Source organism: Centropristis striata, chromosome 1 (assembly GCF_030273125.1).
Source record: "Centropristis striata isolate RG_2023a ecotype Rhode Island chromosome 1, C.striata_1.0, whole genome shotgun sequence".
Classification (NCBI taxonomy): Eukaryota; Metazoa; Chordata; class Actinopteri; order Perciformes; family Serranidae; genus Centropristis; species Centropristis striata.
The window spans coordinates 42,411,254-42,427,046 of NC_081517.1; the positions used below are offsets into that span (position 1 = coordinate 42,411,254).

Sequence of the window (15,793 nt, forward strand, 5' to 3'; positions counted from 1 at the left end):
CTCTGCAATATGGCATTATGTCTGCAAGAAAGTTTGCAAAGAGTAATTCCTGCAGGTCGTATAAATTTACTGAACTTAATCCGTCTTGTCAGTGATGACACTCCCTCTTTTTCGCTCGGTGAAAGGTGAGGGGCTTTAACAGTGTAAAGAAACAGGAAGGGAAGAAAATTTTGTCTTTGTCTTAATTAAAATTTCTTTCACAACTTCCCCTGCAACCATTGCTCTTTTAAATGTATGTGAAATTAACATTTACATTTCATCAATATAACCCTGATTGCAAAAAAAAAACTTGGGATGCTCAACTCAACTCAACTCAACTTTATTTGTAAAGCACTTTAAAACAACAACAGCCGCAACAAAGTGCTGTACATAAACAAACAGAACAAGAGACAATAAAATAAATAAAACAGGAAATAAACACTAAAATAAATAGATTTATTGCTTTTTAAAAGACAATTTAAAAAACAATAAATGAAAGCAAACCATAAAACACTAAAAACAAGAGCAGAGTCTCATGCGTGGTTAAAAAGCTGTGTGAAACATAAATAAAAAACGATGTATAATGGTTAAATTAACCGAAATTAGTCAATCAACAGAAAAATAATCACCAACTACTGTATTTTGATAATCAGCTAAACATTAAAGTAACTTTTTTTTGTGCAAAAATATGAAGATTTCTGGCCTTTCTCTGTTTAAAGCCATACGAAGCTGAATATCTTTTTTTTTTTCCGACTGACAAAACAAGACATATTCTGACATTTTACAGACCAAACGATTAATCAAGTAAGGAACTGTCAGATTAATTGATGATGAAAAAGCTGAAACGTTAATCAATATTAGAGGTGGCGGAAAAATTGCTAAAGCATAGTATTGCAATATTTTGCATGGCGGTATTATATTGATTCAGGATATTGATATTTAGCTTTCCAACGTCCGGTAGGCCGTCAGTAGTGGGCTCACTTTTAGGAATATACTGGAGATTTGACTGGTATCATATGAAACTAGAAGATCTAAGGCAAGGCAAGTTTATCTGTATAGCACAATTCAACACAAGGTAATTCAAAGTGCTTTACATACACATTAAAAACAGCAAGACACAATTGAAAACAGTAAAAACAGTCATTTAAAACAGGGAAAGGAAATAAAAATACAAATAAGATACAACAGGATAAGAAAATAGATAAAATAATAAAAAGCACAAGTCAAACATTGCGTAGTTAAAAAGTAAGGGCAGTATCTAAGGAATCTATAGGCACCATGTGCGTCAGGATATTGTGTCGGGAAGTTGCCGAAATAACACTGCAAAATTTAGTTGAAGTTATTCATTCAAAAAATTCAGAGCAGTAAATCTTAAAGTGGAGGAAAGTTTGAGAAAAATGCTGCAGTTGCTGTCATCCATCCATGTTTGATATCAGTTCAGTTCAGTTTGACGAAACAATTCTTGATTGAATTTATTTTTGTGGACACAAAAAGCAGTTAAACAGTTAAATCACAATATATTGAATCACAATACTCACCATATTACAAAATGTTTAAGATCGCAATAATATCGTATCGTGACTCAAGTATCGGGATAAAATGGTATCGTGGGGCCTCGGATGATTCACACCTGTAATCAATATGTGGTCATGTTCGTTAAGCACCTTTCTCGTTTATCATTTAAAAAATCTTTAAAAACCTATTACTATTTCAATAACCTATTATAATTCTTGTTTCATTGCTATGTTGTGCCTTTGTTTTGTTTTTCTAGTTTCTTGCTCTGTATAAATCCCACTATTCAAGCCCCATGAGAGTTTTTTGGGGGTTTTCCTGGCATTCTTTATTTGCAAATGGAATATATAGATTGTATCATTGTTGTTGTTTTTATGTTATTTTCTTTCTTTGAAAACTGTGCCAATTAAATCAAATCAAATCAAATCAAATCAAATCAAATCAAGCAGAGCAAAACATTGCTTTCCCCTGCAGGAAGTATCTGGTGCTCTCTGTATTTCCTGACTATATATCAGTGGACCTACAGTATATCTCTGCAGCTCACTGTGCAGATTAAATAAAGCCTCAGAAGGCGAGCATAAGAACGGGGGAGCAGAAGGGCCTCGCTCATTTGCCTCAATTGCAGTGCAGAGGGACGGCTATTTCAGGACCTGTAAGTTGTGGCCTGCTATTCTCGTTGCAGGCATATGTGCCATTGATGGGTTTGGGTTTCGGAAATCCTTTGCTTTATGCTAATCAGGCGCAGTGTGGCGAGCAGACAGCTCTGGTGCGGTTGAAGTTGGCATGTCTACTCTACACTCAGCGTCTCTGCAACGCTGCAATTACATCGGTAGTGAGAACACAACGCTGCTTCTTACGCAGCCATGGAGCAATATCCTTCTTCTCTTCTCTTCTCTTCTCTTCTCTTCTCTTCTCTTCTCTTCTCTTCTCTTCTCTTCTCTTCTCTTTAGTCTGTCGGCTTAGGACCAGATTTGGGAATAAAGGGGACACATCGGACAAAACCACCAGATTTTTTCCACATGCTTTCTATCACTATAGGTTTCAATTTTTGGTAGGAGCCACTTCATCAAGATTGCAGATCGGAGATGGCAGCCATATAAAATCTATGAGAACCAGTATATCTTCTAAGCCACTTAGAAGGTCAATCTTAGTGTCAAAATATACATTTTCTGGGTCAAAGAATAATTTAAAGCTACTGAGAATATCACTAGATGATCAAATAGATATGTTCATTTTGGCCATGTATTTACATAATTATTAGATTCCAAACATTTTCAGCTCAGGATTCTCTGCTGCAGCACTTGAAGCGAGTTGCCTACCAGTCTGGGTGAAAATGAACATTTCTATTTGATCAAATAATCATCTAGTGATATTCTCAACAGCTTTAAATGATTCCTTGGCCCAGAAAATTTTGAAGATTTTGACACCAAGATTGGCTGAGTGGCTTGGAAGGTGTTTTGGTTTTCATAGACTTTATATGGGTGCCATCTCGGATCGGCCATCTTGATGTCCGATCCGATATTGTCCAGCGTGTCCCCTTTATTTAGCTAAGCCGCCTGACTACTTCTCTTGTTTGTGAATTTTATTCAGAATTGGATTAGCCAGGAACTCAACACTCAAACTTGTTTTTGTTTTTTTGTTTTTTTGCTCGAAGCCTGGTTTAACAAAGTCCCCTCTGTGTGATTGATGTCACACAAAATCAATCCTCCTACTTAAAATGAACGACAGAGCTCAGAGAGACCCTTGAAACACTTCAACTAGCAGCAGGATCTTTTCTGAGGTTTCCTTTTTCTCTGTTTTTTTTTAAAGAGTGCTGACGACTGGGAGAAACATCTGACTGGCTCTCTATTTATTCAGCTTGCGGAAGAATTAAAAGCAGGGTGTCGAGGCTGTTTGGGCACTATTTGCAGACCTTTGTGATATTTCACGTATGTAAGGCAGTGTGGTGGGCTGTCTGGCAACTGGTTTGAACCGAAACATGGCAGAGCTGCAGGGAGAGCAGAGCACTCCTCCAGATGCAAACTCTTCACTCATGGGTGACTGATGAGATAACCAGCAGGGTGCACATTATGTCACCCAACAGTGAGTGGGAGGCTTGGATTGTTATTAATCCAATATTGTTTCCCTGCTCCAGTGTGTTCTTACCAAGTGTTGCTTTGGCTCTCAGTCTGATAACATGAGCTACACATTTAGCTCATATAACCTAGAATATAACCTACGGATACTGGATGTGTGAGTCAGATAGCAAGATTTGAGATTTTAAAAAATCCTAAAAGAAATATAAATGACATCAAATATATTTATTTAATATATTTAGTTAGTAGGTTCATTATTTTTTTTATTTAATATTTATTAAGGTAGTTATTTTTATATATAATTATATGTAAATTTATATATATATATATATATATATATATATATATTTAGTCAGTAAGTTCATTATTTTTAATATATATTTATATTTGTATTTAATATTTATTAAGTTAGTTTTTTTAAAATATATAATTATATGTATATTTTTATTAATATATTTAGTCAGTAAGTTCATTATTTTTAATATATATTTATATTTGTATTTAATATTTATTAAGTTAGTTTTTTTATATATATAATTATATGTATATTTTTATTAATATATTTAGTCAGTAAGTTCACTATTTTTAATATATATTTATATTTGTATTTAATATTTATTAAATTCGTTTTTTATATATATAATTATATGTATATTTTTATTAATATATTTAGTCAGTAAGTTCATTATTTTTAATATATATTTATATTTGTATTTAATATTTATTAAGTTAGTTTTTTTAATATATAATTATATGTATATTTTTATTAATATATTTAGTCAGTAAGTTCATTATTTTTAATATATATTTATGTTTATTTTTATTAATATATTTAGTTAGTTAATTCGTTATTTTTACATATATATATTAATTAAGTTAGTTAGTTCATTATTTTTAATATATATTTATATTTGTATTTAATATTTATTTGTTAGTTGCTATTTATTTTAAGTTCAGTATTTTATTAACTACCTCAGACATTGTGATTTATTTTATTTGTTAAAGAAAAATATTGCTGTGTTATTGTTTTTTCGTTAAAATAAGATTCAAACATTGAAGGTGTATGCTGTGAGTTATAAAAAAATCGGTATCGGCAGGTCAGGCTTTTTAAAAATCGGTGATCGGCCAGAAAATTGCAATCGTTGCACTCCTAGTATATTTTTATTAATTTCTAAACGGCGTCAAACACATCTTTGGAGTTCCTTTTCTTGCATTTCTTGTTTTCTTCTTTTTGTTTTCTTATTTTATCGGTCTACATGCACTGATACCGATATATCAGCAGCCTACTTTGTTTATCTGTTGGCTTTTGGTTATGCATTTTCAGTAAATTTAATTTGAGATTTGCTTTATTGTGTAAAAAATGTGAATGTATTACTTTTTGTCTCCAACAGGTCTGGTGACAACTACTTCAAGAAAGCTGGACAGGGAGCAACAAGACGAGCACATTCTGGAGGTAAACACCTTATTCATCAAAGTTCCCTGTTAGAAAGAAACTGGGGACGGGTCAATGTCATCCTCTTGTTTATGTGGAAATAAATTACAAACATGATAATCAGAGAAAAAGATAGATTTTCCGTCTCTGGGCTTTGGCATTTCCAGCCGAAGTTTGGCCGAGCGCCACATGTTGCTAACAAGTCTCCTTACAAGAAAAGGTCCTCTCGGAATAATTTCTCCTTCTGCTGATTTCCGGACGGGGGTAGGAAGGAGAGGTGGGAGGCGTGTGGGAGATCCTGGTGACTGATTCTTTGTTCTTTCCCACTGTTCCGTCTCATGGATGGAGCAAGCTGGGACAGGAAACTGTTGTCAGACCAACAGGCCGATGTCTAAACTTGTGGGTTTTAATTGAGCCGGGCTCTGTTCTCTCTTGATGCTTCGCTCCCTTCGTTCTCGCCGCAGCGCCGCGGTTGATAAAAGGCGTTTTTAATTGTGTTTCCGGTGCTGACAGGGAGCAGATTGGACACCTTTTAATTATTGTCAGAAGTTACACAATTCAGTGATCACTGGGTGCCGGTTAATGCTGCTGTATCTGCTGCCAGAGCAGCGTTGTATTTCATACTCTGATTGTACATTGCACTGCACTAATTACATCACGGGACTGAGAGTAAATGATATGGATGAAAGAGTGGAAGACTGGTGTTGCTTCATTGAAATGTGTTGCCGATCAATCAAAGTAAAGCAACATGAAAGCCTCAGAATGGAATCTTTTATACAACACCTGTTGAATATGTGAGGACTTTTAGCTATCAAGGTCACTAAAAGGTTTCCATGCAAACATCTGTGCATTGTTCTATATATATATATATCTATATATATCTATATATATATATCTATATATATATATATAGATATATATCTATATATATAGATATATATATATATATATATACATACAGAGGCTGTGCTATTCTCTCTCTTCTGTCAATTAATATTGGCTCTTTGTTTGTGTTTTTTTTTGTCTTTTTTAATCTTGTTTTAGCACTGTTTCTTATTATTGTCACTTTATCTTATTTAATTTATTAGATATTTTTTATTATAAAGTAAGTGAAAATACAAATATTATTGCTCATATACATTTTGCACATATCTGCCAAAATAAAAATAAAATAAGATAAAATAAAATAAAATAAAATAAAATAAAAACAAATAAAATAAAAAAAATAATAAATAAATAAATAAAATAAAATAAAATAAAATAAAATAAAATAAAATTACAACCAAAAAAAATAGAAAAGAAAAGGATACTCTGATTTCATACTCTGATTGTACATTGCACTGCACTAATTACATCACGGGACTGAGAGTAAATGATAGGGATGAAAGAGTGGAAGACTTGTGTTGCTTCATGGAAATGTGTTGCCGATCAATGAGAGTAAGCAACATGAAAGCCTCAGAATGGAATCTTTTATACAACACCTGTTGAATATGTGAGGACTTTTAGCTATCAAGGTCACTAAAAGGTTTCCGTGCAAACCCAAAGTGCCTTCATCGAGCGGTTTGCTCTAGATGGAGAAGTGCTACTTTTAACATGTGGCTGAAAGCTGTTAAATTACTAGATTGGTGTCTCATTCAAAGTCTTTGTGTCTGTAAAAGAGAAAAAAGGGGAAAAAGAAGCACATTCCCACCTTAGCTGAGCCGAGTTCATGAATTGTGTCCACTTGTTTGACAAAATGCCTCCAGACAGACAATTAATAACCACATTAAACACTCAGTTGACTTTAATGCGACGCCAAATTCAACACGCCTTTTCTCTTCATGCTAATATTCTTATTTTTCTTGTGATGTTTATGACTGTGAAGAAACTGCACGAAGAAACAACATTTTTCTTAAAAAAAATAACTCATAAATCCTCTCTCGGGTATTTCTGCTTAACCTCCTGAGAGCCAAGCTTTAGTTTGGTAAGTATTGTAAGTTTCTCCTAAATATTTAGGATTAGTAGGACATGATAAGTAAAAAAACTAAGCATTATTAAAAACAAAGCATTATTAAAAACAAAGTATAATTTAAAAACTAAGCGTTATTTTACTGTAGAACACAATTAATTCACCAGTGTGTAAATCTGTTTATTTCCATAGATTGTTGTCAAATGAGAACTTCCTGATTAGCAGTCGTAGCTTGTTGCTATTGCTAAAAATAGTCAAATTTGTACAGAATATCAAACTACAAACATTATTAAGCACAAATGAACAAGTTTTAACCATAAAATCTGATCAGCTTTTGTACCTGGTCCACTTTTTTCTGGGGATAAGCTGCTGATTGACTTTACCAAGATGCTGCCATCTGATTTTTTCACTCCTTGATGTATTTTAGAGTAGAGTGTGTACTACTGAGGACAACATGTCATAGTTAAGCAGAATGAAGTATAAGGTCCAGCAAACCTAAAATGTAATGTCCACATATGAAGATGCAGGTTCTCAGGAGGTTAATTTCAATGTGAGTTGGAGGGATAATTTAAAGAAGGCAACTTTTGACCCAAATAGGTAGAAAGTGGTGAACAGAGCTGTGTAGCCATGGCAACTTAAGAAGTTTGTGTGTGTGTGTTGGTCAGTGGTTATTGGGAATCCAGCAGGAAGCTCTTTATTGGGCCGAACACTCACAGAGCAGCACAGACCTCTACACCCGACAGTTTGCCCTCTCCACACCCACACACACACCTCAGCGTGTCCTCGGGGCAGCTAATCGACAGATAATCATGACTCAGAAGAATATTCGTGCGCACAAAACCTTTGTGTGCGGACTGGGTGCTGGCAGAACAAATCAAAGTCATGAGCAGCGGTGAAGTTTTTGTGCGAGCTTGTTGTAGGAGAAGAAACGAAACATGTGGAGCCATGTGGAACATGTGGAGCAATTAGGGTGGGGGCTGTGTCAGCATTGTTTGCACCAAATGCCAAGAGGAGGTGGAGGGAGCACAGGGGGCCTTCAGCTTTTTATGACTAGAAGGATGGGGGTTGGTAGTCGTCGTGTGCCTGTGTGTGTGTCTGTGTGTGTGTGTGTGTGTGTGTGTGTGTTAAGGCTGAATGGCAGTGGGGGAATTTGAGAAAAGATAAAGCTGCTCCTGATGGTCTGAGTGTGGGCTCCAGCGGCAGGATGAGAGGCCTCCGTCCCAGGAAGCAGGGGGGTGGGTAAATAGCAAATGTGGGACATGCCAGGGCATGCTCAGGATCTGCAGAGGGAACATTAGAATGGAAAAGCAGAGGTGAAAGAGTTGATCACATCTGCTGTCTGGAGACAATCCAGCATGCAGAGTGTTAGAGCCACAGTACCTGCACTGCAAAACAAGAAAAGTTGGGTGAACTCAAAATTTCAAGGCAACAAACTTCGATAAAATTTTAAGTTGGATAGTTTAGTTAAAGTTAGATTTTTGTCAAACTTATAAGTAAGTACTAACTTATAATTTAACATTGTAATAACTTTTAATCCTTACTTCTGCTAACTTCTGCAATGTGCTGAATTGGCACAATTATAACGCTGCTATGAAATGTCAGCTAACGTTGCGACCACAATTTTGAGTTAGCATTGATACGCTAATGGCTACTCTTGTAGCTGAAACAAGCAGCGCCGCTAGCATCAGTTAGTCACTAGCATCAGTTAGCCGCTAGCATCAGTTAGCCGCTAGCTTTCGCTAATGACCGAATTTCACAACAAAGAAATAAGAGTTATCAGAACTATTGTCCCTTGTTGTGAACCCCAACTTAAAGATATAAGTAACAACAACTCACCAACTTGTTTTTGAGCAGACAACTGGCTTCCTTTGTTGTGCTAACTTACATTATTGCCCTAAATGTCAAAAATTTATATTTCCAAGTTTTACCAACTTAAATCACTGTTTTAGGCCAAAAAATACAAGTTGGCTTTTTTGCAGTGTGTTTGACTATGATATTAGATCTTGCTCAGGCTATTTTTTTTTAATCTATTAAAAGGTTTAGAAAGACCAAAAAGAAACTTGCCTAGTGACTCCTTAGATTGGTTGTTTTGTCCAACTTACACAGAAAAGCCTAAACATAGTCAGTTTACAGAGATACAAATCAATAATAAAAAAAAGCTTAAATCAGTAAATAAATTGTGTTTTCTATCTGGAAGTTTGAGAGTTGATTTCCTTTATTCAGGCTTCACACAGAGCATTGATATTTTGGAAAATGCTTAATTTTAACCACAATATGCTTGAATTTGAATATATATTGAAAAAGACATAATCTGGTTTTTCATCTACACGATTACTCATCTGAACCCAGAAATCTTTTAATATTTAAATAAAACAATCCTGTCTGCCGTCTCCTGTCGTTTCATACGAGCTAATAGCTCGATAGATCCTCTGTTGTCCCTACTCTGGAAATGTGCTTTTTATAGTTACAGTTTAGATGTGATGATAAAGGCTTTGAGAGTCTGGAATATTTTGCATGAGGTACTTTAAACGTGCTATGAAAAGTGTTTTAATTTGACTTGAAAGGCTGAATGAACCATGTTTATTGTCATTATACAAGGTGATTAAAAGGCAGTCCTGACGGTGCATTCACACATATCAAACAGTATTAAAATAAATAAATAAAAATCTCTCTCTATATATTTATATATATATATTAGAAATAATGTATTTGCTGTGACCTATAAACACAGTAAGATGCTTTAGGAAATCCGTGTAAAGGAATACACAAAGCTGCAGATGGGATGTAAACATCTGTGCATTAAACATCTGTGCATTGTTCTATATATATACATACAGAGGCTGTGTTATTCTCTCTATTCTGTCAATTCATATTTGCTCTTTGTTTGTGCTTTTTTTAATCTTGTTTAGCACTGTTTCTTATTATTGTCACTTTATCTTATTTAATTTATTAGATATTTTTTATTACAACTAGTGCTCTTAATGTGACTAGTTTGGGGGGGAAATACAAATATTATTGCTCATATACATTTTGCACATATCTGCAATTAAATTAAATTAAATTAAATTGTAAACAAAAAAAAATAGAAAAGAAAAGGATGTCGTGTGTTTCACATCGTGCTTCTGCATTCGTGACTCGTTTTTAAAAACGCTGAGCTCGTCAATTTGTCTCGTAAAATACACTTCACTGCGCCGCTGATTCAGCATGACAAATAAATGACAAATAAAAAACTGAAACTTGTGCATCTCAATGTGTCATCTTGGTTTGATAATAACTGGAAGAAAAAAAAAAAGTTGCTCTTTGAAAACAGGACATAATGCACAATCATCAATATCCATCCATAATAACCAACTCACAAAGTCGTGCACAGTTCGTCCTGATTCACAGGTTATTTCATAAAACGCTGAATGCATTAAAACAACTTATCTTACATATTGTTAAAAAGCTAAAAGTTTTGCGACAGATAATCAGAACATAATGGAGCGGCTCGGTTGCTGCTCTGAAACTCCCTCTGGTGTAACTCCTCTGTCTTTTGTGAGGTTCGACTAATTATCAAACAAAAGCTTTTGATTAAAATGTTCCAAAGAGAGATGCGTGCTGATGAATAGAGTGCAGTTACACACATGGCTGTTTTGTTTACGTAGTGTGCTGGGACGTATAATTTCAATACTTTATAGGCCTCAGTCTATAAACAGAGAGCCTTTTCAAGGTGTTTTATATAATTAGCTTTATCAGGCTCTATACCTTCATGTTAAAAGCTCGTGTGAACATAATGGAAATGTTCATTACACGGCACAGGATGGGCTCCCTGAGAGGAACATTCACGCGAAGGTTTCTTGTCATCCACTTTAATTAATTCTGCTCATGTGAAAAGCAGAAACAGCTGCAGACACTGCCAGAAAAACAAAAACACATTACTTTAGTAATTGAAACTATAGCACCAAATGGTGTGTGGCTGCCCCTGGACTGCTGACTGTTTTTAGTAGAGCACTTAGCAGATGGTTTTAAATGACTATGACATTTGTTGTGCCCTTCTACAGTATTTTGCAGCTCCAAGCGAGAAATGCTCGCACGCGCCTGCACGCGCTCGCATGCGCCACCCTTGAGCCCGAGATGAAAACTGTGTTTGTTTGGGTCGGCCAGTGGCTCTTTGCTTTAGATTAAACTCCTCAAACTGTGCACCCGAATGTCTGGAGACACGTCGGTGTGTTAAATCAGGGCGCAAATCACAAAGCGTAAGCGTGCCACCAGTAACTCTACATGTCAAGACTCAAATTAAGCCGCCATTAATGATTCAGCAGTGTGACACTGTCTTTTATACTAAGTTCTTATGGGGTTTTAAAAGCCTCCGGCCTGTGGCGGAGTCGGTCTTAATGTTTATTAGCAGTGCAAAATCTTTGTTTGCAAGCTTGAGACACAGAGCAGTAAGAGTTGGTGCAGCTGGTGTGAAGAGGTGCAGCTAATTAAAAATAATTAGCTGTGGTGAGTTGTTCATGCAGCAGCCATACAAGCCACACAAGTTATCATGATCACAGGCAAACATTTGAAACGTTACTTCAGATTAGCAGCGTTTTTAGTCCTCTGTAACAGCCTCCGGATGAAACAAATCATGTTTACCAGCTAGAGACTCGGGAGCAACAGTGGCTCCATTGTTACTTTAAAAAAAATAATAAAATGTCTCCTTTTCATTTTATTATTATTTAATTTCCAAAGGGATGTGATAATTATATCACTGTGTGCATACGAGCTGATACTGAAAAGGAAACTGCCTGAATTTGTTATTTAACTACAAAAAAAGTGAAATTGGTTTGGGTGCTTGTGACAATGCACCTTTATGCATACAATAAGATTATTAAAGTCTAATTATTATGAGGCTAAATAGTCTGAAAGCCCCTGCAGTGTCATGCTGCTCCCGACATTCAACCAGACAAACAATCATACAACTAAAGGGACAAAAATCGCTGGTATTTAAATCTCTCTCTCTCTCTCTCTCTCTCTCTCTCTCTCTCTCTCTCTCTCTCTCTCTCTCTCTCTCTCTCTCTCTTTCTAGTAGGGATGAGAAGAAAAAAAATCCAATTTAGTCTTGTATTTTCATGGTGGAGAAATTTCCCTTACAAGACTCAGAGATTTGTATTTGTAGTTCTAAAAAAGTCCAACATGAAGAAGAAGCATGCTCTGTGGAGTACTTTATCCCCGGATCCATTCATTATACGGTCGAGATGAGATTATTTGGTTATTACTGATGTATTTGTGTTTTTTAAGTAAAGAATGAGTATTGGGAAAAGACCCCCTGCCAGCAAATCTTAGAAGGAGTTGCCTTGAAGTTTGGCTGTGAGTTAAATTGCTCAGAAAGAAGTGAAATAAAAGCATGATGAAGGGGAAAAAAGCACATTTAATCTTTTTTCACATCTGTCTCGATCTTGTTTTACATATTATTTAATGCTAATATTATTAACCTTTTTAATAGAACATATAATGCAGAAAATATAGCTTGGAGTGGATAAGGTTTCATAGAGCTGTTCATTTTAATTAATTTATTCTTTATTTAAATGCTCCACGATTGACACTGATGTTTATTTAGTAATTTACTTTTATTTTTATTTATTATTAAATTATTATTTAATTAGATTTAAAATGGCAAATCTGCACGAAAAAAAGTTGCAGATTTACGAGAAAAAATAGGGGAAAAAAGCAACTTTTTTCTCCCAGATTCACCACTTTAAATCTCATAAATCTGCACTTTTTTCCCCCTGTAGATTTACCACTTTAATCTCGTAAACTTTTTTCTCAAAATATTATTTTCATATGGTTTTTTTACACATTCTGGCAGTATGTAATATCTTCCAATATTCTCTAGGGTTGAAATTTGGAATTTGCAAGTATTTCAATGAGTGTCCTATTAAGGGTTAAAGTGGTGAATCTGGGAGAAAAAAGTAGCTTTTTTCCCACTTTTTTCTCTTAAATCTGCAACTTTTTTCGCGCAGATTCGCCACTTTAAATCTGCAACTTTTTTTCCTTGTAGATTTGCCACTTTAATCTAGTAAATGTGCAACCTTTTTCTTTAAATATCACCTAAAGTTACCAAATATAGTTCTTTGCCTGATAAAGCGTTTAATGTGTCAATTGTTTTCTATTCCACCTCCTCAGATCACAGTCACAGACCACGGCGTCCCTGCCAAGTCCACCACTGTCCGCGTCATCGTCCGGGTCCTGGACGAGAACGACAACAGGCCGTTGTTCCTGGAGAAGATCTATAAGATAAAGCTTCCAGAGCGGGAGAGGCCGGAGAGAGAGCGAGCCACGAAGAGAGACCCGGTGTATCGGGTCATCGCCTCAGACCGTGATGAGGGACCCAACGCTGAGATCTCTTACAGCATCGAAGAGGGAGACGAAAACGGAAAGTTCTTTATCGAGCCCAAGACCGGCCTGGTGTCCTCCAAGAAGTTCTCGTCTGCCGGAGAGTACGACATCCTCACAGTGAGTGTCTGATCTCAGCCTGATAGTCTCTCATTGAGCACTAAATGTTTACCTCAGATGCTTGTTTATTGCTTTGCTCCTGTTGTTCTCAAGGTTTCTAACCCCCTTTTTGTTTCTCTAGCCCTCCTCGTTTCAGTTTTTGTGCTTCAAAATGCAGTAAAAATGTCTTAAAAAAAAAGAACCAGAAGATAATTGGTCCACACGTCTAAAAGGAAATTACTTGCAAAGAGCATTTTTTCCTGTATATTTCAGGGAACATGTTCCAAACACCAGCCCACACGATCCAATTAGGATCTCATTGTTACAAGGAAGTGCAGTGTGTTTGCCTTATTATTATCACCACGATCTTATTACTGTGACGATGTCATCATTAAGAGCCAAATTTGTCAATCATCAGTGTGACTTGTTTTTGGCTGTCAACAGAATTTGTTACAGTGTTCAACACTTTCGTATTTCCACTCATCGTGGCAGCTGTTTTTTGAGGATTTAGTGTGTTATATGTGTGAAAGTGAATGTTAGCTGTCAATCTTCAACCAAGGAGTCAAAAAGAAATAATTTACTCATCACAGATGGCTGTAAAAACGGCCAAGGTGACTTGACGCTCATCTTTTTCTTGCTTTGGTTTAAATTGATTTTCACCAAGATTTAATGTCCCCACACAATCCACAGTTTTGTCTCCTGCTGCAAGAAGACACTGCTCACCACAGTTTACAGTAATAGAAGTCATCACAAAAGGTTGCATCACAAAAGAATACCACACAAAAGTGTTTTGTGATTCAAAATGTACCGTCCTGGAGTCCTGTTGACAGCTCACAGTATGGGAAAGCTTTCACGATTGAAACACAAGCCTTTCTGTGCACTCGTGCCATAAATCAGAGGTTCTGCTTACAGCATGTGTGAACTGTGTATAAAATGTAATATGGTTTATTGGCATATTTTATCTGTAAGATAAAAAAAACCCCAGCAAGCTACATAACCAACCAACCAACTTTCCTGTATATTTACTATGGAGAGTTTCAGGCAGACGATCCGCCAGAGAGTTGTTCAAAAACTAATTTGCAGCAAATGTTGCATAGCACCGTATAACATCATTCATTCTCTGCCTCGCTCAGATTAAAGCTGTCGACAATGGACGTCCTCAGAAATCCTCCACTTGTCGTCTGCACATCGAGTGGATTCCCAAACCCGAGCTGCCGGCTGATGCGGCTCCTCTGCTTTTCGAGGAGTCCCCCTTCACCTTTTCTGTAATGGAAAGCGACCCTGTGGCGCACATGGTGGGGGTAGTCGCCACAGAGTCCTCTGATGTTCCCGTGTGGTTTGAAATCACAGGTATGGCGTCCTTTACTTGCACTTCTGTCCATCTGTGTGTGCATGCATTCTGTAGAAATGCTTCATGTGGTAGATAGAAATACAATTTAACCCTTTATTAGGCAAAGAACTATATTTGGTAACTTCAGGTAATATTTAAAGAAAAAGGTTGCAAATTTACTAGATGAAAGTGGCAAATCCACAAGGAAAAAAGTTGCAGATTTAAGAGATTTAAAGTGGCAAATCTGCGCGAAAAAAGTCGCAGATTTACGAGAAAAAAGTGGGAAAAAAGCAACTTTTTTCTCCCAGATTCACCACTTTAACCCTTATTTTCTTATTCCTTATTTCCTTATCCCTTTTTTAACCCTAAATTTCAACCCTCAAGAATATTGGAGGGTATTACATACTGCCAGAATGTGTAAAAAAAACATATGAAAATAATATTTTGAGAAAAAAATGCGCAGATTTATGAGATTTAAAGTGGCAAATCTGCGCGGAAAAAGTCGCAGATTTACGAGAAGAAAGTGGAAAAAAGCAACTTTTCTCTCCCAGATTCACTACTTTAAATCTCATAAATCTACTCATTTTTTTTCTCGTAGATTTGCCGCTTTAACCCTTAATAGGACACTCATTGAAATACTTGCAAATTCCAAATTACAACCCTCAAGAATATTGGAGGGTATTACATACTGCCAGAATGTGAAAAAAAAACATACGAAAATGATATTTTGAGGAAAAAAATGCGCAGATTTATGAGATTTAAAGTGGTGAATCTGGGAGAAAAAAGCTGCTTTTTCCCCACTTTTTTCTCGTAAATCTGTGACTTTTTTCGCGCAGATTATCCACTTTAAATCTCTTAAATCTGCAACTTTTTTTCTTGTAGGTTTGCCACTTTAATCTAGTAAATTTGCAACTTTTTTTCTCGAAATATTACCTGAAGTTACCAAATATAGTTCTTTGCCTGATAAAGGGTTAACATAGTTACTGCTAACATAGTGTTTCTGGGAGATATGGAAATAACAGTAATTTGAAAGTCAATAATGTTGTATCGTCTGTTAAGAG

The 15,793-nt window shown here is 35.9% G+C and overlaps 1 protein-coding gene across 12 annotated transcripts in view; it reads left to right on the forward strand.

The window, feature by feature from the left end:
* The window catches only part of fat1a (FAT atypical cadherin 1a), a 124,348-nt gene that overhangs the window by 45,912 nt on the left and 62,643 nt on the right, over window positions 1–15,793 (forward strand). For all 12 annotated transcript variants that reach the window (XR_009395021.1, XR_009395023.1, XR_009395022.1 and 9 more), the window contains exons 4-6: window positions 4,958–5,019; window positions 13,094–13,423; window positions 14,536–14,752. Coding sequence is in view for 9 of the 12 variants with exons in the window: in XM_059342957.1 (XP_059198940.1) it covers window positions 4,958–5,019; window positions 13,094–13,423; window positions 14,536–14,752 (609 nt within the window). In the remaining 3 variants the exon portion in view is untranslated. The remainder of the gene's footprint in view (window positions 1–4,957; window positions 5,020–13,093; window positions 13,424–14,535; window positions 14,753–15,793) is intronic.